The 24,203-nt window shown below is 51.6% G+C and overlaps 1 protein-coding gene across 3 annotated transcripts; it reads right to left on the bottom strand.

The window, feature by feature from the left end:
• Positions 1-1,003: 1,003 nt before the first annotated feature.
• LOC111141314 (inhibitor of growth family member 5) lies at positions 1,004-22,595 on the bottom strand. 3 transcript variants are annotated; one of them, XM_022493783.1, is made up of 8 exons: positions 22,536-22,595; positions 20,191-20,262; positions 17,592-17,758; positions 15,824-15,935; positions 15,565-15,658; positions 6,352-6,487; positions 6,128-6,189; positions 1,004-4,309 (listed from the first exon to the last, which is right to left on the bottom strand). In XM_022493783.1, the coding sequence occupies exons 1-8, from the start codon at positions 22,570-22,572 to the stop codon at positions 4,267-4,269; spliced, it is 723 nt and encodes a 240-aa protein (XP_022349491.1). In that variant the 5' UTR covers positions 22,573-22,595; the 3' UTR covers positions 1,004-4,266. The 3 variants fall into 3 exon arrangements, with proteins under 3 accessions (XP_022349491.1, XP_022349499.1, XP_022349484.1); XM_022493791.1 differs by having other exon boundaries at positions 15,565-15,655; XM_022493776.1 differs by lacking the exons at positions 15,565-15,658; positions 15,824-15,935; positions 17,592-17,758; positions 20,191-20,262; positions 22,536-22,595 and having other exon boundaries at positions 6,352-7,554.
• Between the last annotated feature and the right edge of the window lie 1,608 nt (positions 22,596-24,203).

Raw genomic sequence — 24,203 nt, 5'->3', positions numbered from 1 at the left:
TGCCATGTGCCAACTCTGGCAGTGATTCCAGATGGGGACAGCAGCTGCAGCTGGACGCATCACCTGTGTCTCCAGAAAACTACATTCCTTATAACCCACCCACCTCCTGTCCATGTGTGTAAAGTATGTCATACGTCACCACTAAGTCTTCCCACTAGGGATGCATTTTGCCTTTGGATGACTGTCCTGGCAAGGAAAGGACATTCCAAAGACTTCCACCTGGCTTCCCTATGGTAATAGCCCTTGCTCCACAGGTCAATGTGAATCCATGTGGGATTCTGCTGGTTTTCAAGTCTGTTTCAATGGCACATTCCAGCTGTGGGAAGACAAACACAGAGTCTGTGGACACACTCAGACAAATGTCACCTGTCACTTGATAATGGTAGGTCTTCCTGGATTAGTCGACCAGGGGCATTGTGGACCTCTGGGACTTACTAAACACTCAGAGCCAGTGAAGATTACCACACCCACCCCACTGGTGTTCCCTTTTTCTAAGCAGTCACCCCAACAAATGGCTGCAGGGGCCCTTGGAGTGCCCAGAGGGAATGTGTGCTTGTGGAGGCATTCCAGGCCCTTCCGTCAGAACCTCACCCGACCTCCAGCTAGGACTCTGGGTCTGTGAGTTGGTTTTCATCCGGAAAACAGGTGAGAGGCTGGGCCTGTCCGTTGTGGTGACCAAGCTGGGTTTCAGGACCCTGACCATTAATACTCCTCAAAGAAAAATGTCCTAAGTACTATTTAGTTCCCCAAGGGGTCTTCACGCCTGCGCAGATCTGGGAGCGCAGACCTCTGTTCCAGAGAAAGCACTTTATGCCTTTATAAAAGAGCAACTCCAAGTAGTCCACAAGGACATTTCTCGGGGGCTTGGGGACTGGTTCCGGACACAGTGGCAGCCAAGCCGTGACCCTCACAGTTTACCAGAGGGTCCACTTACCATCTCTGGCCATAGCACTGAGCGTTTATCATTTCCTAGAATGACTCCTTCTCAAACCTTTGTTCCAAAAAATACTTCATTTATTAAACAATATATCCATAATCTAGAACATGATCCAAAAATACAGATATACATCTCTACATTATTTAATAAAAAGATTTACAATATTATCTTTCCTTTACAAAGGGAACATAGATAATTCCTTGAAAATAAAATGTAACATTCGTGTTAAAGCTGCATCATCTTTTTGGATGAAATGTGGTAAAAGTGAACACCACAAAATACATTTGTAGAAAGCAAGAAACTTCATAGAACTCTCTTCTGAATGAGAACATTTTTCTTAGACTTTGTTTTAAAACTCCTCTCAGCACAGGGAATGAAGAACAGTCCCGGCTCACTAACAACTAGGGAAAACCTTCCATCTCCAAGGCCCATGATAAGTGTCCGAATTCCAGCCACGGCCACACAGGGAAGCTGCTCTCGGGACAGCGTTACTGCTCAAAGCCAACCCTGCCCTGGGCAGCCAGCTACAAGTCAGGAGTGCCTTGTGGCCGCCCGGGAGAGGACCATCGTCCCCACATGTCCCAGCAAATCTCCGTCATCCCTGCGCAGACCGGAAGCCACCAGGCTCCCGTGGCCGGTCACATCTCACAGCCGGCCACCTGGGGACCCCAGGCACGCGGGCCCAGCTCCGTCTGCAGCCCAGCCGGCAGCTCCATGGGCAACAGCTGCGGGGGGCTCAGTTTCACACATTATTTTTGCAAGTGCAACATGTGTTCTTCTACAGGAAAACAAGAAGCTATTTGTCAACCTACTGACTGCTAAGAGAGCACTGAGAGCAAGGGCCATGAGTGTCCTCTGAACAAGGTGCCCCTTCCCTGCAAGGAAGCCCCAGGGCCCTTGGCTCAGATGCAGCTGAGACAGGGACCTCTGGGCCCAGCCCAGACCCCCACTCAACCCAAGGAACAGGGCTCTGCAGCCACCTCCGGGTCAGGTCTGGTGCCCGGCAGGCGCACAGGATCTGGTGGGAATCACCCCACTGTCGGCGGCCAGGCCTCACGGCGTGATCGTCAGGGGCACCAGCCACCCCTGCAGGGCTGGAGCCAGGCCAGGGGGAGGACCTGGTCTCCTCAGCAAACAGCCGTTGCTGGGTGTCGCTGCAACTATGGGCAGCACTCGCAGTCAGGAAGGGGCAGCGGATCCGTGTTGACACAGCGTTCTGGGGAGGGAATCTTCCTATTCTGCTCACGTCTTGTCTTCTCCAAAGCTCTACCTACGCATGTTGTTCCAGGTATATTTACGTAACCGACAGAGGTGAACGCAAGAGACAGCGGGTACAGAGACCTACAAAGAGAAGGCCGGCGGCTGGGCTGTAACCTGGCGACACGCAAGACCCCACAGGGAAGTTGGCCAGCCCTCCTGCGCTGTGAGCGAGGCCCCGGACCAGGCACCCCGGACGGCCACCAAGCCACCCCCTGGGCACTGGTTTCCCATGATGACGGCGGCCAGGAAGTGTTCTACGATGCAGTACAAATAGTAAAGCAGCTTCCAAAGGGCCATCACAAACTCGTGCGCTCACCTGCCCTCTCCACAGAGACTGGTCAAAGAGTGAAGGAAACAGTTTTCCACAATTTATTCCCCACAATCTTTAAACAGCTGTGTTAACAAAAATCTAAGTGACTAAATACAAACGAGCCTCGTTTTTGGCCACAGCTGAGACTGAGGAGCACGAGCCGGCCGGTGCTTCTCCTGAGCCCTCCACCCCTCCTTTCTGGGCAGCAGGAAGGCACCGGCTCTGGGATAGCTCGTCAGGCCAGCTGCTGACCCCCTACCCTAACCATGCAGCACGGGACAAAAAGGGTGGCGCTCTCCGAACTGACCCCACCTGCAGTGCCCTGGAAGCCCCGAAGGGACGGTGGGACAGCATGTGGGGCGCCAGCCGACCCGCTGAGAACCACAGATAGGGGCTCACAGCCCTCTGATGTCAAAGCTAACATTCACCTCTCATTTACCGACTGGAAACGGCCTTGGTGAGGAGTGGCCGCGCAGGACACAGTCCCCCAAGTTTCTCTCCACGTCATCTCCTGCCGTTGGTGAAATATTAGAGAAAAGGTGGGAACATATGGTAGACACGGCCACTGCAGGAAACAGGTGCACCATTCCAGAAGGCCTCCTGATAAAGAAGGCAAGATTCTTCGTCAGTTAGGAATTTCACATCTTGACCCTGCCTCCTGGATTTCTTTTCCTGCCTCGAGGACAAAAACAGGTTTCCCTTTCTTCAGGACTCCTCGGACTCCTTTAGACACGTGTGCCGGAGGGTCTCCGAGTCCACGCATGTTCCCAGAAGTCACACTACACACCATCACAAATGGATCGCAACACGCCAAGCATATGTAATTTCCCCCAACTATTCCCAAAAACATGGTTCAGGACTGGTTTGGTGAATGCAGATTAAACAGAAGACACACTCTAGTTTGCCAGCTTCATTCCAGGACTGCGTGGCACAAGAAATTCACAAATCGTATCACATGATCGTCGTCCCCTTGGACAGGAGCTGCTGACCGACCCGTGTGCGACAGAACAGGTTTAAAATCAGGTCTCACTGGACTAGACTCACTTCACAGACACACGGACCCACGATCTCCATGCTGTTATGATAATTTCATCTTCACAGTAAAAATGTCAGGAATTCCCAGAGAAAACGGCGCACCCGCTGTCTGTCACACGGCTCCCGCGGGCCAGTCACGGGAACGACTGCTGTGTGCTGACGGAGAGCGTCTACTCCAGAAGATGAAACCCTCACGGAGGGAACGGGGAGCTCAGACGGAAATGGCAGTGCACAGTGAAACAGAGCGCTCTGCCCCCAAGGAGAGCCCACCCTGCCCAGGCAAGGCCATGGGCCCCGGTGCAGAGCCCAAACACAGCAGACGACTCCGGCAAGGCCTTGCAGGGGACAGATACGCTGCCCGACGTGCTGGCGCAGCCCCAGCAAAACAGGACGGAGCATGCGGGCTTGCGCCTCAGCTGCAGAGGGATGGCAGTGCATGGGCTGGACGGTCCCCACCACGGCGCCCATGGAAGGCTCAGCTCCCCGGCACAGAGCCGGTACTACGTCTCCAGAACAAAGTCACCATGACGAGTCCCCGTAAGACCACTCCTCGTGCAAACAGGGCTCAGGAGGATTCTTGTTTGTTTTAGGAAGTCTCCAGAATCACAACTGGCCACTGAGTTCTTAAATATCATTGGAAACAAGGTAGTTTTAAAATGAAGAGAAAATATTGCAACGTGAAGAAGGAATATATTAACTTGCTCTTCTGGTCCAGGCATCCACCTTACTTCTTCTTCCTCCTTTCCTGAACGCACCGTGGACAGAACCTGAGAAGAAAGACACAGGGATCAACCCTGTGTGTGCCGAGGCCCCAGCCTGCCTCCCCGGGCCACCAGACAGTGCCAGGGGACAGTGCTCAGAGCACACAGCTGATGCATCGGGAAACCCCCGGCAAGGGGAACCCCAGTGAGTCACCCTGGCCAGCATGTTCTGGAGTCGACAAATACAAGTCAGTGAGGAAGACTGTTTCTGTCCACGAATGCTCCTCAAAGTCAAGTTAACTGGTCATCCCTGGGACCTCCTGTGGTCGCCACTGATCACACTGGAGGCCACACCCGCAGTCACACTGGGGACCAAGCACAGTGGAGCACGGTGTGTGGCACACTCAGCCGGGCGTGCTGACGGGCCCTAGGACCTGCATGACTAGCCAGGGCTCCCTGGTGACCCTGCTCTCACCTAGGCCCTCCTGGCTCCTGACTCAGGAGGCGGCTAATGGGCCCATCCCAGCCCTAGGCCTGTTTGCAAGGGTCGGGTCCATGCCTGGAGGTGAGCACCCAGCATGCCACTGCTGCAGCCCCAGAGGAAGCCAAGCCCCCCCACAGCAAACAGGCCTACGTAACACTTGTGCGGCATGAACACGTGTCAGAGCTGCAGGCTTACTTAAGAGGGAAGCTGCCTGAACACTGTGTTTCTGGAAAGACCCCAGAGAAACACAGAGTTACACAGCAGTGGCGGGGCCCACCCGGCCTTCCTGACACTGCTTGTCCTGCCCTGCTCCTACCACATGGTGGGGGGATGCCCATCTGCACGGCCCTCCCAGAAGCAAAATGATTTTCCATCACCTGCGGACTCTTCCACCCAGGATTTCCACAAACAACTCAAACCAAATCTCCCTGCCTCGTGCCCCACCACGAGCCACACCTGCCACACAGGTGGGCCAGCAGCCCCCCTCCCACCTCCCACTCAGCTGCCTGCCCAGGCGGCAGGGCTCTGTCAGGGGCGAGTCCCATGGCTGCTCAGACTCCCTGAGGTGACCCGGTGCCAGGTCTGCACGGGGCTGCTAGCACCCCCTGAAACCTGGGATGACACAGTCTGTCCTTTTGGGCTTTCTCCTCTCCGCTGGAGAACAAGATTTCCAGGATTTCATTTTAGGGTATACGTCCCTTCTAAGCACAGATAAATAAAACCCGGTTTTTATTGAAACCTCAGAAATCTCAGAACAACACAAAAGCTGCTGCAGCCACTGAACCCAAGGATCAGGAACAGAAAGGGCTCACGCTCTCTGAGCACCTTCCCAATGCAACAGAGGCCCCTCAGCAGGTGCCCAGCCTGTGCCCAAGTTTGCACCATCTTAATGTTTGTGCTCTTTGCCTTTTCCCAAAACTTCTCCAGGGACAAGAGCTCTCCATTTCACACCTGTATTTCAAAGTATCTCTACCTGAATAAATAGAGGCACAACAGGGGCACCTGGGTGGCTCAGTGGGTTAAGCCTCTGCTTTCAGCTCAGGTCATGATCTCGGGGTCCTGGGATCGAGCCCCGCATCAGGCTCTCTGCTCTGCGGGGAACCTGTTTCCTCCCCTTTCTCTCTGCCTGCCTCTCTGCCTACTTGTGGTCTCTCTCTCTCTGTCAAATAAATAAAATCTTAAAAAAAAAAAAAAAAAAAAAGAATCAAAACAGCTCTTCTCTCCAAGAATCTCACAAATGTCATTAGAGACCTGCCCCCAGGTGAGGAGGGCAGCAGCTGTCCCCCCAGCAGCTCAGCCCCAAGAACCAAGAGCGCTGCATTGGGGGGCCTGGTTCAGAGGGGAGCGGCACATAGGATGCCCCACAGACAGGGAAGGACCGAGCAGTGCCCGATACTGACCATTTTCCTTTGGGTTTCGTGGTCAGATCCACGCAGGCGAAGTGAAACCACTCAATAGGACACTGCAAAGTAGAGGACAGGCCACAGTCAGGACTCCTGCACTCCATGGGCCGGACACCAGGGTGCACGCCCCAGGCCGCAGCCCGTGCCCAGCACCCACACCCCCCACCCCACTACCAGGGATGCCAGCCCCACCCGCAGCCCATGCCAGCGCCCACACTCACGTCTGGGTTGTCGCAGCCTATCATCTCCCCATAGGACACCTGGTGGCACAGGCAGTACGTGGGCTCATTTGGGTCCACAGGCATGTCCAGCACATCGGAGGGGTGCACAGACAGGATGGTGTCGGTGAACTCAGACCTGCAGGGAAACCCTGGCCGTGAGCACAGGTGGGCAGGGATGGAGCATGCCCCTGGCACAAGAGGGGCACAAAGGCACCCCAGAGGATGTGAGGGGAGGCTCTCACCACCCAGCACTAGGGTTTGGCCCCACTCTGGGGGCACGAATCCATCTCTGTCTTGTCCCTCCATCTGGACAGGACCTACTTCCTGGGCTCCCTTACCCCCCTGCCCCAGATCCACCCTCCCCAGCCTCTTGGGGATCCTCTCCCTCGGTGGAGGCACACACCCCCAACTCACCAGCCGCCAGTTGATGACATTGGAGAACCCTGGACCAAGACTGACCCTGCCGCCTTCACCCACACATCCAGGACCACATCTCCACCCCACACATGCCCACGGCACCTTCACCCCAAAACCCAGAAACCTCCAGATGCCCTCCCCATTCCTGGAGCTGTCAGTCTTGGGAACCCCCTCCCACCCCCAGCTGCCCACCTGCCAGCGGGCCATTTCTGACCACATGGCGCCGTCACCCACCCACCCCCGTAAAGCAGGCCTATTGCTCCCCACTTCCACTGCCCCTCTAGGTCAGGAACCAGCGGCCCAGCCAGAATCCAGCCTGCTCAAGCCTCCCTCCCTGTGGGCTGCCCATAGCCCTGCAGCTGAGCAGTGGGGAGAGCTGAAGGGAGCATTCACCTGCAAGAGAGCGTGAAGGGCTGGGGTGCTCACTCTTTCCGTGATTTGGCAGCTTCAAAGAAACCCGCCACTACCGGACAATGTAGACACTCTGCTCTGACTGGCAAAGAAAGACCAGCCTCCCTCCCCCTCCAGAATCAAGAACACGCAACTGCTGTGGGGACACAGCCAGTTCACACCAGGAGCTTGAGAGGGAGCTGAGAAACCGCAGCAGGTCACACGGAAGCACACCGATGACATGTCCCAGAAGCTACTGCCACCCTGTTCTCCCAAACTCTGTCAGGAAACACTCTGCGCCTCTACAGTCAGATCCCAGGCTTAGCCCTGTGCCTCCATGCCACACTGCCCTCCTCTGTCCCAGCGCCCCCCTACCCCCAGAGACCACCGTCCTCCATCCCAGCGCCACCCCCAAGACCACTGTCCTCCGTCCCAGCGCCCCCCACCCTGAGACCACCATCCTCCATCACAGCACCCCCACCAGAGACCGCCATCCTCCATCCCAGCGCCACCCCCCCGCCCACGGTCCTCTGTCCTAGTACCCCCCCCAAGAGCGCCATCTTCTGTCCCAGTGGCTGTCCCCCACAGAGAGCACCACCCCTCGGGTGGAGGAAGTGATGTCCCTGAAGGCTCCAGAGCCTGTCGCAGCCTCTGCCCTCCACAGCTAAGCTGCTGTCTGTCTCTGGGAACAGACAGGGCTTTCTCTTTTTATCTGAAATCTGGATGCATCACGAAAGGTACCCTGCTCCACATGCACTCACACGCGCTCCACACACGCTCACATGTGCGTACACACTCCCCACACACACGCACACTCTCCACACATGCTCACACGCTCTCTACACACTCTCACACATGCTTACAAGCTCTCCACACGCCCCAGGCTTTCAGCTACCCTCCAGGCAGCGACATGGTCTCCAGTTGTTCTGCCAAGCAGATTTCTCGGCTTGGCCTGACACCCTCACCCGCTGCTGGACGTGTCCCTCCCATCAGTGGGCTTCCATCCCCGGGCACTCACCTGGATGCTCAGTGCCAACCCGCGTGGGGTCCCCCACAGGCGCACTCAGGGCACGCGCCTTCCATGTGCTGACTGCGCTTCGGCGGCTCTGTGTGCTCTGCTGGCAAAGCCTGACTCAACTACCACATGGCGAGCTGACACCAGCCCTGATCCCCCATTCCCCAGGTTCAAGGGCCGCCTCCCTCCAGTCTCAGCTGAGGGGGTTCTGGGGCGGGAGGGTAGAAGGGAACGCCAGGAGGTCCCAGGGAGGCCAAGCCCACCAGGCAGGCTACAAATCCCATGTCAGCCGTGCTGGGCACAAGCGATGTCCTCTGAGCTCACCTCCCTAGACACGGTGGGTACCCCTCCCCGGGCAGCCCCAGGGACCCCCCTCCAGTGTCTGAACCTCTGCTGTGCATCCCAATGCACATCGGAGCAAGACTTCGAGCAGGCCCAGAGCTGCTCACGCAGCCCTCACACACCTGTCACCCCAGTGAGCCCCTCTGGGCTGTCCCGACATCCATACAGTAGGACAGGAACAGCACAGCTGCCCTGGGGGGCCGTGGAGAAGGACTTCACGCAGAAGGGCCAAGTCCAGCCCAACCTGTCTGCCAAGGTGCTCTGCACACCTCCCCCCCGAAGTTCCCCTTCTCAGCTGCAGCCAGCCCAGAAGAAAAGCTGGGGCAGCAGCAGCCACACGGTCCACCTCCTCAGCACCATCAGACAGTGGTCGGCCATGTGCACACTGTCACAGCTCTGTCCAGGGAGAAGCTGCATGCTCGTTCATCTCAAGTGTGTCCACATAGGCAGCGGCAAGACACATGGGTCACCATGAGGTCTGAGCACAGCCAGGTGCATGCCCCGCCAGGGAGGCTGGGGCCTTGTTCCCCACAAGGGGACCCCTGGTGAGAAGGAGGCCAATGACAGCACCTACTGTCTCCGTAAGAGGCCACTGTGCTTTGGGTTCTGATCAGCGAGGAGCAGGAAGACTCAGAACCCTGCAGCTACAAGACAAGAAAACAAGCCCAGTAAGCTGCTAAGACCATGTTTTAAAGACACTAGCAAAGCTGTGGAGTGACATGGGACAGAAGCGCCCGGGGGAAGGGAGGGGCGGTGGCCAAGCTGGCAGGCTGCCCCACTCCTGGGCTCAGCCAAGGGCTGGCTGCGCTCCGGGGGATGCACCGAGCCAGCATGGCCGCAGACACTTGCGACCCTTACACTCAGGGCAGGAGGGACCCCATAGCCTGTTTACTGAACCCAGGGGCCCTGCAGCTGCTGCAGAGTGGCAGGAAGGCTGAGCAAAGATCCGTGTGGTGCTCTCGGGGGAAGGGGCCTGCCTCCTCCTGACCTCTGCCAACCACAGCAACACAGCAGGCAGGACACAGGACAGGAAAGCTACGCGTTGCCAGAGCGCTGCCCAGCCACACAGGGAGCCTTTCAAGAAGGAGAAATAAATCATGGGTTCCCATCAAGAATGGGGGACGACCTCCCCTCATGAGGCTTCGACATCAGAGGGGACTAGGCCCAGGCAAAGGGCCCCTAGCCCCCACCCAGCTCAGTCTGCCTGCACCAAAAGCAAAAGAAACTCCTGGGGAGAAATCTCACCCCATATACTCCTCGCACACCTGAAGTCAGACAGATACAAAGAACCATGGGATGCGAGAAAGAGCAGAAAAATGTGGCTGCAACCCCAGGAGAGGCTCAACTCCGCTGGACCCACAGAGCACCAGCTCACGGAACTAGGCGACCCCAGTCAAAATTCAAACAAATCCCCCGAGCAAATGAGGAGAAGCACTGTCTTAATGTTTAGTGAAGATATGCTCTTGGGGTTTCGTGTCTTGTCAGCAACATCAAAACCCTGGGAAATGCCAGGAGTCAAACAGTCTAGGTTCTTTGAAAGGAAAATTGTGAAGAAAGAAAAGGAAGGAGACAAACGCCCAAGTGAAAGAGACTAACAGGGCTTAGCGACACAAGAAAAGAACAAAGCTTCCACTTCTGACTGGGACTAGCAACAGGCACTGAACTTGCATCCTACTGTGAACAGCTAGAAAACAGGACAGAGCATGTCACACAGCTGTTTCCAGACACTGACAAAAGGCAGCTGAGGACTGCAACCCCAGGCGAAGGTAAACAAACAAGGTGAGCCCTGCTGGCTGCATTTCCCACGCCCAGCCCGCCAACAGGAGAACCAAATACAGCACAGCGTGTCAAACGGAGGAAGACCCCAAATTTCCAGGAGGTTAAGGCTGCTGGAATCTGCTGGTGAGGTGCTGTAAAGGACGAGGGTAAAGAGAATGTGCTCCAGAAATCTGCAAAGGGATCCCTTTGAGTTTTTCACAAAAAACTAAGCTGTGCCCAGGGTGAGAATCCATGAGCCCAGGCAGAGAACACAGGCGTGCTGTGAGCTGAGCAACGGAGGCTTGTTGGTGCTACAGCTTCAGCCAGCCTGCCGGGAGAGGCCACACTACAGTCAACAGGCGTTCAGAAGACAACCCTGAAGGGCCACACCTCAGCAGGATGACATCAGCAACCCCAGCAACCAGGCTACCCTCACCTGGAGGTTGGCAAAGTGATGCCTGCAGTGGCGGGCTGTCTCTGTAAATAAGGTCTGATGGAAACACAGCCACATCACCCAGCTATGTGCTTTTTGTGGATGGTTTTGACATAAAACAGCAGAAGTGAGTGGTCACAACAAAGACAATACGCCCTGCAAGCCTAGAATATTTACTATCTGGCCCTTTAAGAAAATAGGGTTCTTTTACAAAGGTTAAAAATGAGCCTGCGAGGGCACCTGGGTGGCTGAGTTGGTGAATCATCTGCCTTTAGCTCAGGTGGTGATCCCAGCGTCCTAGAATCAAACCCCGCAGGGAGCTTACTTCTCCCTCTCCCTCTGCTCTTCACCCCAGCTTGCGTGCCCGCTCTCTCTCTCAAATAGATAAAAAATCTTAAAAAAAAAAAAAAAAACGAGCCATGAAGGATCAAGTTGATCCACAGGTAATTAAACCACTGAACAAAAATTAGAAAAAAAAAAAAATTCAATATCCACGAACCAAAGACAACAAAATGCAGACAGTCAATGTAATATTTACACTAACATCCCATGAAAAATCACTAGACATGTGAAGAAGCAGAAAAAATGCTTCAACCATGAGAAAAACCAGTCAATAAACAGACCTGCCAAACTATTCAAATTGTATAAGTTAAATATGTAAAGCTTTCCGTATGTCAATCATACCTTAAAAAACTGGTCTTTAAAAAGAAGAAAATATATTTGGAAGTAACAAATAGATTCAGAAAACATCTTTCAAAAAGCTATTATAGATACTTGTGTTCAAAAACATAAAGAAAAATATAAATGTAATAAGAAAAACAGAAAGTATGAAATAGAAATAAATAGAACTTCTTTACAAGAGAATCTCTTAAGTGGAAGATTCACTAAAGGAAACTAAGATTAAATTAGACATCAAAGAAGAAAAGACTTGAAGATAAAGTAATAGAAACTATCCAAACACAAACTATCCAGACACATAGAAAGAAAAACACTGGCCAAAAAAATAAGCAGAGCCTCAGTGAAGTGTGAGAAAATATCAAGCTAATGTACATGTAATGTGAGTCCAATAAAAAGACAAAAAGAGAGCAGAAAAAACTATTTTAAGAATGAATGTCTGAAAATTTTCCAAATTTGATACAAAATATAAACCAGCAGTTCCAAGAAACTCAATGAGCTCCAAGCAGAATACACATTAAAAAAAAAACCCACGCCAGAACAAATCATAATTAAGTTATTAAAAATCAAATTACCTATTGGAAATATTAGAAGCAGCAAAAATAAATAAAGCCACTTACATATAAAAAAATCAAATATAAAAATTATCACTAATTTCTCATCAGAATCAATTCAAGATGAAAGACAATGGGACATCTTAAGCGCTAGAAGAAAAAAGTAAATCTAAAATTCTATATCCATCAATAACATTCTTCAAAAAAAGAGATAAAATAGACATTTTCAGAGAAAATATTTGAGGACATTCATCATCACCAACAGCCCTGCACTATAAAACAATGTTAAAGTAAGTTCTTTAGGCAGGAGAGAGATGACACCAGAGGGAAATCTGCATCTACATAACGAAACAAAAGCAGTGGAAATGGTATGTGCATGGAGTGACAATAAACGTTTGAAAATCTGTTTAATATAATTAATGGTTTAGACCTAAAATAATAACAACATGTTTTGAGGCTTATATCATGCATAGAAGTAAAACTTTTGACAAAAGCACAAAGGACAGGAGGTAAAAATACTTGGGTTGGACCTTACACTAAACATGAAATAGTGTAATATCATTGCAAGTTCACTTAATGAACAGGGTGTACATACTAGAACAGTCCACGTGAAAAAAACACTAAAAAATACTTGATTAGGGGCGCCTGGGTGGCTCAGTGGGTTAAAGCCTCTGCCTTGGGCTCAGGTCATGATCCAAGGTCCAGGAATAGGGCTCTCTGCTCAGCGGGGAGCCTGCTTCCTCCTCTCTCTCTCTCTGCCTCTCAGCCTACTTGTGATCTCTGTCTGTCAAATAAGTAAATAAAATCTTTTTAAAAAACCCTAATTAATCTAAAAGACACTAAAATAAGAAATGGCAGAGACAACTAACAGCAAGAGGGTAAATTTAAATCCAGTCATATCAGTAATTGTGTTAAATCTGAGACTCTAAATATTGCAGTAAAAAAGAGGCAGCGATTCTCAGACTAGATAAAAAAAGCAAGACCCAACTTTGCTGACTTCAAGAAACCCACTCTAAATACAAAAACAAAAATATGTTGAAAGTAAAGGGATGCCTGGATGGCTCAGTCGGTTAAGCCGCTTTCTCCGGCTCAGGTCATGATCCCAGGGTTCTGGGATCGAGTCCCGCATCGGGCTCCTGGCTCAGTAGGGAGCCTGCTTCTCTCTCTGCCTCTGCCTGCTTGTGTATGCACGCTCTCTCTCTCTCTCTCTCTCACTCTGACAAATAAATAAAATCTTTAAAAAAAAAAAAAAAGGAAAGAAAAAGGAAAAAGCTCCACCATGCCAAAACTCATCATAAGACAACTGGAGTGATCATCATAGTATCAGACCAAGTAGACTTCAAAACAAAGAATAGTACAAGAAATAAAAAAGGAAGACATTTCGTAACAATGAAGGAGTCAGCTATTTTTAGAAAAACCTAAATGCAAAGGTAACAAGAAGTAACATAGCTTTAAAATGTGAAGCAAAACTGACAGACAGAAAGGAGAAACAGACAAGTCCATAGCTAGAGCTGGGAGATTTCCACATTCTTTCCTTAGCAATTTATCAATCGAATAAACGAGTATATAGTAAGGATACAGAAGACCAACAACACTACCAACCAAGCTTTCTGATTGACATCTACTCTCCACCCAAAACAGTAAAACATGACATTCTTTTCTAGGGTATAAGGAATATACAGGAAGACAGGACCCTAAACCATAACACAACTCTTAATCAATTTCAGATTATTTCTATTTATGATATTCTCTGATCATAGCAGAATTAATTTAAAAAATGAGATCAGAAAGCTACCTGGAAAATCCCAAATTATTGGGAAACTGAGAACATACTTCTACATAAGTTATGAGTCAAAGAAAAATCACAAAGGAAATTTTAAAATATTTTGAATGGAATAAAAATAAAAATACAGCATATCCAAATTTGTGGGGTATGCTAAAATAATAACTAGAAGAAAATTTATAGCTTTAAATACTTATATTAGAAAAGACGGAAAGTACGAAAATCACTGATCTAAGCTACTTCCACCTTAGAAAGCTGGGGGAAAAAAAGCCAAGTAAATCCAAGTAGTGGGAAGAAAAAATAAAAATATGAGCAGAAACAGGGGCACCTGGGTGGCTCAGTAAGTTAAGCATCTGACTCTTGATTTGGGCTCAGGTCATGATCTCAGGGTCATAAGGCTGAGCCCTGCATCGGGCTCTGTGCTGGGTATGGAGCCCAAGATTCTCTCTCTCTCCCTCTGCCCCCACCCCCAAAAAAATATATGAGCAGAAATCAATGAAATAGAAAACAAACAACAGAGAAAACATAAAAACCAATGAAGCCAAAATCTAATTCTCTGTGAAGATCAAGAAAAATGAGAGAAGACATGAATTATCAACATCAGGTCTGAAAGAGGAATCATCACTACAGATCCTACACAAAGACGATTGTGTGACATTATTAACAATTTGATGTGAATAAATCTGATGACTCATGAAACAACCAATTCCTTGAAAGACAGAGATTACCAAAACTGACTCAAGAAGAAATAGAAAGGCTCAATAGTTCCATAACTTTAAAAAAACTGAATACAGCACTAAACTGTAAACTTAAAATAAGAACATTTTATTGTATATAAATTATTCCTCAATAAAGTTAACTAAAAGGTTAAAAAAAAAAGAGCAAGATTAAACTACAGTGTCCAGGAATGTACATGCTGGGGACAAAACTACAAAGAATGGGCATAAAAATGGCATAAGTCTGGGTCATGTTCACTTGGGGCAGAGGGAGGAGGTTATGATTTCAACAGGGTACATAAAAGTGCTTCTGGCAGTAGTCAGTAACAGACAAGGATGTGCCTGGGAGAAGTTCATTAAACTACATGTTTGTTCTGCGTTTGTATACTGCAAGACAGTATCTGGAGTTTTTCTTAAAAGTTTAAACACCAGGTTTAAGAACCAAAACTTCTCCCTTTTTTTGGTGAAGAACAGACTCTCTGAGATCTCCCCCTAACTGAGAAAACCACCTCCACGGAAGTCACCAGACGCTTTACTGTTTTCCCTGTACTCTAAAAATCACTTCTGTGAAGCAACACAGTAGCTTGGGGGTTGGCGGGGAGCAGGTGGGAGAAAGCTTTAAATGAAATATTCTGAAGTTCAAGGTAAATGATACATATATTTAATAAATGCAGTCATGCAACTTAATAACAAATATATCCAAAATATATATTTATACATAAAACAATGGACAGCTATATATTTAGCTGTTAAAGCGTGGCTTAGCCTGAACTGTCAATAAATATAGTGTCTCTCGAGAGGCAGGACACACAGTGGCTAAGAGCGTGGGTTGTGGAGTCGGACCGCCCGGCGCAAACCCAGCTCCCCCGCGTAGGAGCTGTGAACCCTAGGGCTGGTCGTGCTCCCTGGGAACCCCGTTGGGCTGCCGAGCACAGCTGGAGCCGGAGCCGGAGCCGGAGCCGAAGCCGGAGCCAGAGCCAGCCCGTGGAAAGCATGCAGAACTACACCCACCGCGGGCATGCAGGAAGCACATCCTCGCTGTTAGCTGCCATTGGTGTTTCTAGATGCTAAGGAAATACTAATGCTAAGTAATCTTTGGAGAGAAAGAGACAAGGAAAAGAGCCTCTCACCCTCCTTTATGCTTCTTTTTCTTTGGAGTATCTTCCTCTGAGGTCCTCCTGCCACGACCCCGGGAGCCTCTTTTTTCTTTCTGACCCCGACCTTCTGAAAGACAATAAAACCCCTATTACCCTCAAGAAATTCAGGAAAGCAGGACACAGGAATTACTCAAATATATTTCCCATAATGTTCCTGACATGTTTATCACCAAAACTCTTCAAAACTCCATAGATAACAGTAACAAAATAAAAAAAAACTTAACAGACTTGCTTTTTAACCCTCGTCCTCCGGAGCCTTCAAAGTCACTGCCCTCCATCTTGTCCTTCAGATCCGCTTCGAAGCGTGCCAGGTCTGCATCGAGCCTTCGGATGTGTTTATCCACCTACCAAGAAGGATGCTCACAAGTCTTACTTAAAAATGAAAGCAGAACACCTCAGGAATCCCAAATACAGTGGAAACCAACCAGGAAGTACTTTCTTGCCCTTTACTTGGGTTTTCAACAAAGAAAGCTCCTAAAACAAGGTCAACTATCTCAGTTTATGAAGGGTCTTTGTCCCCACGTTTTGACAGCTCCACAGAAGAAATCCTACTCAGGACAACCATGAAGGGAGGCAATAATGAGAAAAGGAGCTGGGAAATGCAATGGAATGGGGATGAGGGCATATAATACTGAATCCTAACTTAACCTGAGTTCAAAAATCTAAAGAACATACAGGTTCTCACAGAAAAGGCCTCTAACGCTGTATTTAGGACAAGATAGAAGAAGAAAGAGAAGGCAATGGTCGAAGCACGGGAATGTGACAGTGACCACACTGCCCAACAAAGGCAGCCTCCAGGGAGACTGCCAGGACTTCATGAGGACGCAACACAAGGCATCCCTTCACTCAGTGGGCTCACAGCAATGAATCCATTAAGCCACACCAAGCGTCACTGTCTCTACCCATCCTTGTCGGGAAACAAGCTCTAATCTCAAACCTATTATGACTCAGAGAAAACCTGAATGTGTCTGACAACTGCTGAAACCTAACTCTTTTTTTTTTTTAAAGATTTTATTTATTTATTTGACAGACATAGATCACAAGTAGGCAGAGAGGCAGGCAGAGAGAGAGAAAGGAGGAAGCAGGTTCCCTGCAGAGCAAAGAGCCCGATGTGGGGCTCGATCCCAGGACCCTGGGATCATGACCTGAGCCGAAGGCAGAGGCTTTAACCCACTGAGCCACCCAGGCGCCCCCTGAAACCTAACTCTTAAAAAGCAGGCTGCTTACGGTAGAGGTCCAGCGCTTGGCAGGGGCGCCTGGGGGCTCAGGTGGTTAAGCATCCGATCCTTGATTTCACCTCAGGTCATGATCTCAGGGTCTTAGGATCAAGCCCCGTGCTGTCAGGCTCAGGAAGGAGTCTGCTGTAGGTCCTCCCTCTGCCTTTGCCTCTCCCCGCCACCCTCATCCCCTCATCCATGCACGCGTGCTCTCTCTCAAGTAAATAAATTAATCTTTAAAGGAAAAAAAAAAAGATTCAGCGCTTTGGGGCATCAAAACCCCAAATACAAGCATTACATTCTCCTTTTTGAGTATTCTTTCTCAGCTACAACTTAACTCAGGTTTTTTTAAAAATTCCCGTTTTTTCTCAGGGGACAGGGAATGGAGTCAGGGGACAGCATGCAGGCCTTCCTTCACTACACAACTTGATGTGCATCACAGGACAATCGCTTGTGCCCCACGGGAGCCCCACACAAAGCTACTTGAGAGAAAACTGGACACGACAAATTCTAATACTTGACCTAGAGCTGACAAAAAGCAGCATTAAAAACACACAAAAACTTAAAAGAATCACTAAAGCGTCCAAACACACAACCACAGAGGGCGCGGAAACCAAACTGCAGGACGACAGTCCCTGCAAAAGGACACCCCAGTACTTGCTTCCTCAAGAAGCATCTCCCCGTCAAAGCCTGAGCCCACCTGGCACTCTGAGCCCTAGGCCCCTCCCCGCGTGACAGGGCAGAGCCCGAACCCCCCACCTGACCCCTGCCCTGCCTCCTTACCATCTCGTAGGTCTGCATGGCCAGCTGCACCTTATCGTCACTGTACTCCTTGCACTTGCTATAGGCGCTCTGGATCTTCTGCAGGTGCTCCACACGCTGGTCCGGAGAAAGGGTCTTCACCGTGGATATGTACTCTGCGGCCAGGATGTCAATCTCGGCTTTCTTATCTGATACAGAAATGGGGGAAAAGCTAGTCCCTACAAGAGATTCTACACTAGCAAGTAAAGCTGAACAAGGCCGAGCTGCAGGGTGCCCGGTGGCTCAGTGGGTGGAGCGTCTGCCTTCAGCTCAGATCACGATCTGAGAGTCCTGGGATCGAGTCCCGCATCGGGAAGCCTGTTCTCCCTCTCCCTCTGCTGCTCCCCCTGCTTGTGTGCACTCTCTCTCTCTCTCTCTCCCTCTTTGTCAAATAATAAAATCTTAAAAAAAAAAAAAAAAAAAGCCAAGTTGCAGCAAAGCAGTGGCTGGCTGAACGCTGGTGGGAGCACGGCAGGCACAGCCTTCAGCAGACAGCCCAACACTAGGGGCCGTATGGACACCACAGCCCGGGCAGCACACCCAGGACAGGACAGTGTGCAACCGCCCTCCCAGAAAGGACGCATTCCGACCTCTCGGATTCCCAACAGCCCCTGTTGGAATAGCAAATCATGTGCTCACCTTGGCTATAACCCGGCGTTCTACTCTTCAATACACACCCCCCCCCCCCCGATTTAGGACACATACGGGAAAACATTCATCAGTGCAGACAACATGAAACAAGCTCGACGTGCAATCCACAGTAAAACAGACTGAGATGCTGTGGTCCGTTCACACAGCAAGCCAATGGCACACAGCCACGGGGATTCTTCCCACAGAAGGCAGCAGTGAGCCACAAAAGCAAGACATGAAGGACGACACGCAGGGAGACACCATCCATATTAAGGGCGAACACGTAAAACCGTGAACTCTTTGGTTTAGGAAAGTAAAAAAACGTGCTGCAGAGGAAACTGAGGGTGGGAGCCCCTTGGGGGAGGGACGGCACACTCGGGTTACACAGGGCCCCAGGTACCAGAGGCCCCATTCCTCTATCCCGGGAGAGGTCTGCAAGGTGCTGCTTGTTAAGCAATGGACAAACACGTACGCTTATTCCTGAACGCAAATGCTGTACTTTCACAATAACAGAATTCTCTGTATCTACTGGTCAGGTGATTGTAGCTCAGTGAAAAACCACAGCTATTCTGATCTTACAAAACATGTGGCAGGCACAATGAATGAAAAATCACCCATGCCCAAGCACATGGCCACAAAACATGAAACCTTGGGTTCAAAGACAGCAGCCCAAGAGCTGTTAAACAGGAAAGGAAAGAAGAGCACATGCATCAAGGGTGAGGAATGTGAACAGCAGCGGATCTCTCAGGGCCACAGGGAAGCTGGGAGACAACACAACAGCACCTTCCACATGCTGAGGGAAAATTATTTTCAAGCTGGAATTCTATACCCAGCCAAAGTGTTCATCAACCGTGATGTAAGCACGTTTTCAGACATAGAGCGTTCTAAGAAATCTACCTTCCCATGTACTGTGTTTCAGGGAGCTACTGCAGGAAAGACTCCAGTAATGCAAGTTGTCAAGAAAGGATGTTTACAACACAGGAATCAGGGTCCTGCCCTAAAGATGAGCTGAGACGGTGCACCAGCCACTGGCCCAGAAAAAAGCCACAGGATGGGAGGCTCCAGCAGAAAGGTCTGGTGAGGAGGGCGAACTCGGGACGGGCAGAGCACCTTGTGTGGCAGACACAGTGAACATGGGGAATGCATATGGAATATGGAAAACAAAGCAATTCTGAGCGCTAAGAAAAACAGTTATTCAGAAAAAGGTCACATAAGCAGAGTACGCAATGTGGCTCAGGTGCAAGCCACTGCCACGGGGTCCTGAAGGAAACGCCATTCCTGGTCTACAGCAGACTCAGAGTCTACATCATGGCGCCAGGAAACGGTGGGGGTGGGGGGATCTAACCTTCATATTCCACAGTAACAGAATAAAGACCAAAGCAAAAGGGAAATAAAGTAAGAAACAGCAGCAAAACCAGGATGTTTAGAAACAGGGAGCTAAATACCAGAAGACTGCAAACTGCTATCTGTTTAAACCATGTGTACACAGTTTGAGGGGCGCCTGGGTGGCTCAGTTGGTTAAGCAACTGCCTTCAGCTCAAGTCGTGATCCCAGAGTCTCGGGATCGAGTCCCACATTGTGCTCCTGGCTCCACGAGGAGTCTGCTTCTCCCTCTGACCTTCTCCCCTCTCTTGCTCTCATTCTCTCTCTAATAAATAAAATCTTAAAAAAAAAAAAATTTAAACTATGTGTACACAGTTTGAAACCAGAAAACCTTTTAAAAGAAAGGAAAGGTAATGAGGAATCCACGACAGCTGTGAAGATGCCACAGGAAGATGTGTCAAAACCCAAAACACTAAGTCGAATTATAAAGCGTCAACACCATCCATAAGACATCAGCCAAGGCCCAAAGCTGAAGGCTGGGTTGCAGCCCCATTGCCCTGGGGGAGCAGGGTCACCTCTCCCAGCTGCCAGGGCCCACCACAGGCTGGACTAAAGAGCCTGGACCTACCTTCTGTCCGCTGGTCCAGCTCTCGCATGAGCTGGAAGTTCCTCTGAAGCTCACATGGAAGGTTCTCGATGCCTGAAACACAGAGACATGTACTTCTCAAAAGCAGGATAAAACCTGCCTTCCAGATTTTATACCTAAAGTCTACAAATAATAAGCTCACTTCATTTCCTGTTTCTGTGAGGATTTGGGGAACAGAAGGATTAAGGTATCTTTGGGGGGGGGGATGGGTATGAAACTGATAAGACTTACAGGCTTCAAAGGGTGTTGGAAGCTGGAAAAGTTAGAGGAGGACTTACCCTTGAGCTGCAAGCAGAGGCTAGGAAGATGGCGCGTGTGACCCTTCCACCCTACACCCCCAGTGAGTCCTTCCATCTCAGTTACTCCCCCACAGTAGGTAAGACCAAAGCCCTGGGGTCTGTTTGATCTCCCCTACCCCAGCCTTACTCAAACACCCAGTGCACAGGGTGGAGCAGGCCAGTGCTGTGTAGTGTATTTCATGCAAGGAGACAGGACATTTGAGCTACACAACACAGCAGGCATTGGCCGTGGGGCTGCTGGGCACCTGAAATGGGGCTACTATGACTGAGGGACTGAACTTTGCATTTGCTCAAGTTTCATTAATTTCAAGTTAAACAGACCACACTGGCCAGCACGGGTAGAGGACCCCAGGCCACACTGCCTTCCACACTGCGCTGCCATCCTCCTGCTCCAGGCCAGCCTTCCAGCCTGTCTGCACAGATGACAGCTGCCCAGCTCACCCAGAGACTGGCACACAGGCCCTCCCCAGCCTCAAGGCTCACCACTGCCTCCCCAAGGACCTCCCTATTTGGTTCTATCCTGGGCTCTGCGGGACAGTGCCACCCCGGGTCTCTCACAACCTGCTGGGCTACTTCATGCCCCTTAATCTGCTGTGAACTTTTAAAAATCCATTTGCCCCATTTGGAAATAAGTTCCAGGAAAATGAGGACCGAGGCTTAGCACACAGCAAGTGCTCAAAAATCAAGCAGTCACCTCCATCCTGAGCCTTCACACAGGTGCCCCATGCATGATGGAATCCACTAACCTCAAAGTGTCCTCATAGGGCTCACTGGGTAGGTACTGGGACAGAGAAGGGAAGCCACAGAGCTCCCCAACAGACATGACAGCACAGTAGTGACAATGGCAGGGAAAGGCCTCCCCTTTTTAGTGCTCTCCCACCGGGACTCCCCCACGGCTCAGGCTCGGACTGGCAACCACCCTGGGGAGAGCTGAACCCCAACGTGTCCCCCAGGGCAGTGGCTCACTCCCAACGGGCAGTAGAGGCAGGTACCAATAACCGTGCATATTCTTACTGCAACACAGAGCTCCAGAGCGCCCAGCCCAGGCCCTCCCGCCCGTCCCCCTCCCCCACGCCAAGGCCGACCACAGCCAGAGCCAGATCCAGATTCAGATCAGCAGCGTTCAAACGCTGGCTTTCCGCTGTCGAATGCATGACCTTGACAAGCTACTTGGCCTTTGCGGCCTGCATTTCCCCATCTGCTCAGGAGTTCTCAGGAGGCCCCAAGCTGAGCTGCATGTAGACAAAAGGACGCCTGCAGGAAGCACCTCCCAGGCGGCTTTCCGTGGTGACCATCCCTGGGCTCAACACCTGAACCAGCCCCGCCAGTCCCCTCCCACCAAGGCCACGCGGAAGGACGGGCATCTTAGGGGACTGCCCACGCCAGTTATCTTCTCCAACTCCCAGGTCACCACACAAGCCGGCACAGAACCCAGGCCAGAGACCTCCCCCCATATCCCAGACCCGGAGCACCCCCCAAGCACGGCCCAGCGTCCGAGACTACTGAGGTCAACGACCTGCGCCCGACCACACGCGCCCAACCACCCCAGCCTGACTCCGCGGTGGGGGCGGGGCAGGGGCGGGGCCTAGGGTGAGGGTGGGGCCAGGCGAGCGGAGGGGGCTGGGAAGGGCGGAGCGGAGCCGTGAGCCGAGACTCGTCCGGGAGGGGCCGACGGCGGGGAGGGCGGAGCGGCCGCTGAGGCCAGGGCCGAGGGCGGGGCCTAGCCGTGGAGGGCGGGGCCGTGGAACGCAAGCTCCGCCCCGTGCGCACAGGCCCCCGCCTCGCGGTGACGCACCTGGAATTGGCGCGGCCGTGACGGTAGGACCCCGCGCCGCGCCCCCCGCGCGCACCTCCCTGCGGCCCCGCCCCGCCCGGCGCGCGCCCCCGCCACCCCCGCCGCTGCCGGACCGCCCCTGCCGCCCCAACGAGCCCTCGGGGTCCGCGCGCGGCACCTGGTGCCCGCGGGGTGGGCCCGCGTGGGGAGGCCCTGCGCGGGCGCCGGACCCGAAGGCCGCGAGGGGCGCTTACTGTCCAGGTAGTGCTCCAAGTACATGGCGGTCGCCATCTTCGTCCGCGGCCGCGCTCTGGGTCTGCGCGGGCGGGCGGTGCCGCGAGGGGCGGAGGCGGGGCCGGGACCTTCAGTATTAATGAACCTCGGGCGGTGATTGGCCCGTCAGGCGGGGCGGGGCGCCGTCCGGATCCGCCCCCCAGCTTCCGGCCGGCGGGCTGCGCACGGCGTCGCGCGGGAGCGTATCGGGGTCCTGGTTCAGGTGCCCCGGGGAGTGGGGTTTGGGAACCCCGCCCGTCCTGAGTGCACGTCCCTGCCCGCGTGGCCGCGGCACCAGGCTCCCGCCCCCTTCCCGGGAGGATGGGCGGGATGTGCAGCGCGGGGCCTGCAGGGGCCAGCGGCGCACGTGCAGGTGGAGTGCGGGTGCGGGGGAGGGGCCGGGCCCCAGAGGTTTGGGCACTGCTCGCCCGGGCCGCTGCGGTAGCGGCTTCGGTGCTAGAGATGCGTGCTTCAACGGAGCGTGCCCTCGTGAGCTTCCCCGAAACCTGCCCTATACCAGCCAACGAAACACAGTCTTTCCAGTTTCACGTTCGCGTGAATGGTTGACAGGTTTCCCCACGTCCTCGGGCTGCGGACCTGCCTCCGGTTCAGCTTTGAGTCCGAGTGTTCGCGGCCCGCGCACGTCCCTTCGGTGCTCGGAGGAGTGCGCAGGTACGCAACCGCGCACCGCCGACCTCGGTGCCTGCGTTGTTGTTTCTAACTAAATAAACTACATTTTTTGGAGTAATTTTAAGCTTACGCGAAAATCGAGAAGAAAATAGAGTTCCGGGCGCCTGGGTGGCTCAGTGGGTTAAGCCACTGCCTTCGGCTCAGGTCATGATCTCAGGGTACTGGGATCGAGTCCCGCATCGGGCTCTCTGCTCAGCAGGGAGCCTGCTTCCCTCTCTCTCTCTCTGCCTGCCTGTCTACTGTGATCTCTCTGTCAAATAAATAAAATCTTAAAAAAAAAAAAAAAAGAAAAGAGAGTTCCTATAGACCCCTAAACACGTGCGCACGCGCAAACACAGCCCCACTACAAGCACTTGGCACTAGTGTGCTACATTTATTATAACTGGTGAAATAATATGGACACAGTATTTTTTTAAAGATTTTATTTGTCAGAGAGAGAGAGAGAGAGGAGGAGAGGGAGGAGCAGGCTCCCCGCTGAGCAAGGAGCATTATGAAGGACTGGATCCCAGAATCCTGAGTCGGTCCCTGAGCTGAAGGCAGACGCTTAACTGCCTGAGCCACCCAGGCGGCCCTTGATACATTATTATTAAAGTCCGTAGTTTACTTTAGGGTTCACTCTGTGTTGTATATTCTGTGGGTTTTTAACAAATGTGTAATGACATGTATCCAACATTACAATATACAGAATCCTTTGCCTCCAAAATGCTGTGTTCTACCTTGTCAGCCCTTTCCCCACTCCCCGCACCCTTGGCAAACACTGATCTTTTTACTGCAGTTTTCCCTTTTCCAAAATGTTGTAGAGTTGGGATCACACGTTTCACAGACTTTTTAGATTGTCTTATTTGACTTAGTAGTAAGCATTTATGTTTCCTCCGTGCTTTTCTGTGGCTTGGTAGCTCATTTCTTCTTAATGCTGAGTAACATTTCATGGTCTGGATGTACCAGTTTACCCATTCACC

This window comes from Enhydra lutris, unplaced genomic scaffold (assembly GCF_002288905.1).
Source record: "Enhydra lutris kenyoni isolate GAN:26980312 unplaced genomic scaffold, ASM228890v2 scaffoldscaffold1, whole genome shotgun sequence".
NCBI lineage: Eukaryota > Metazoa > Chordata > Mammalia > Carnivora > Mustelidae > Enhydra > Enhydra lutris.
This window is presented reverse-complemented; position numbering and strand designations above follow the sequence as displayed.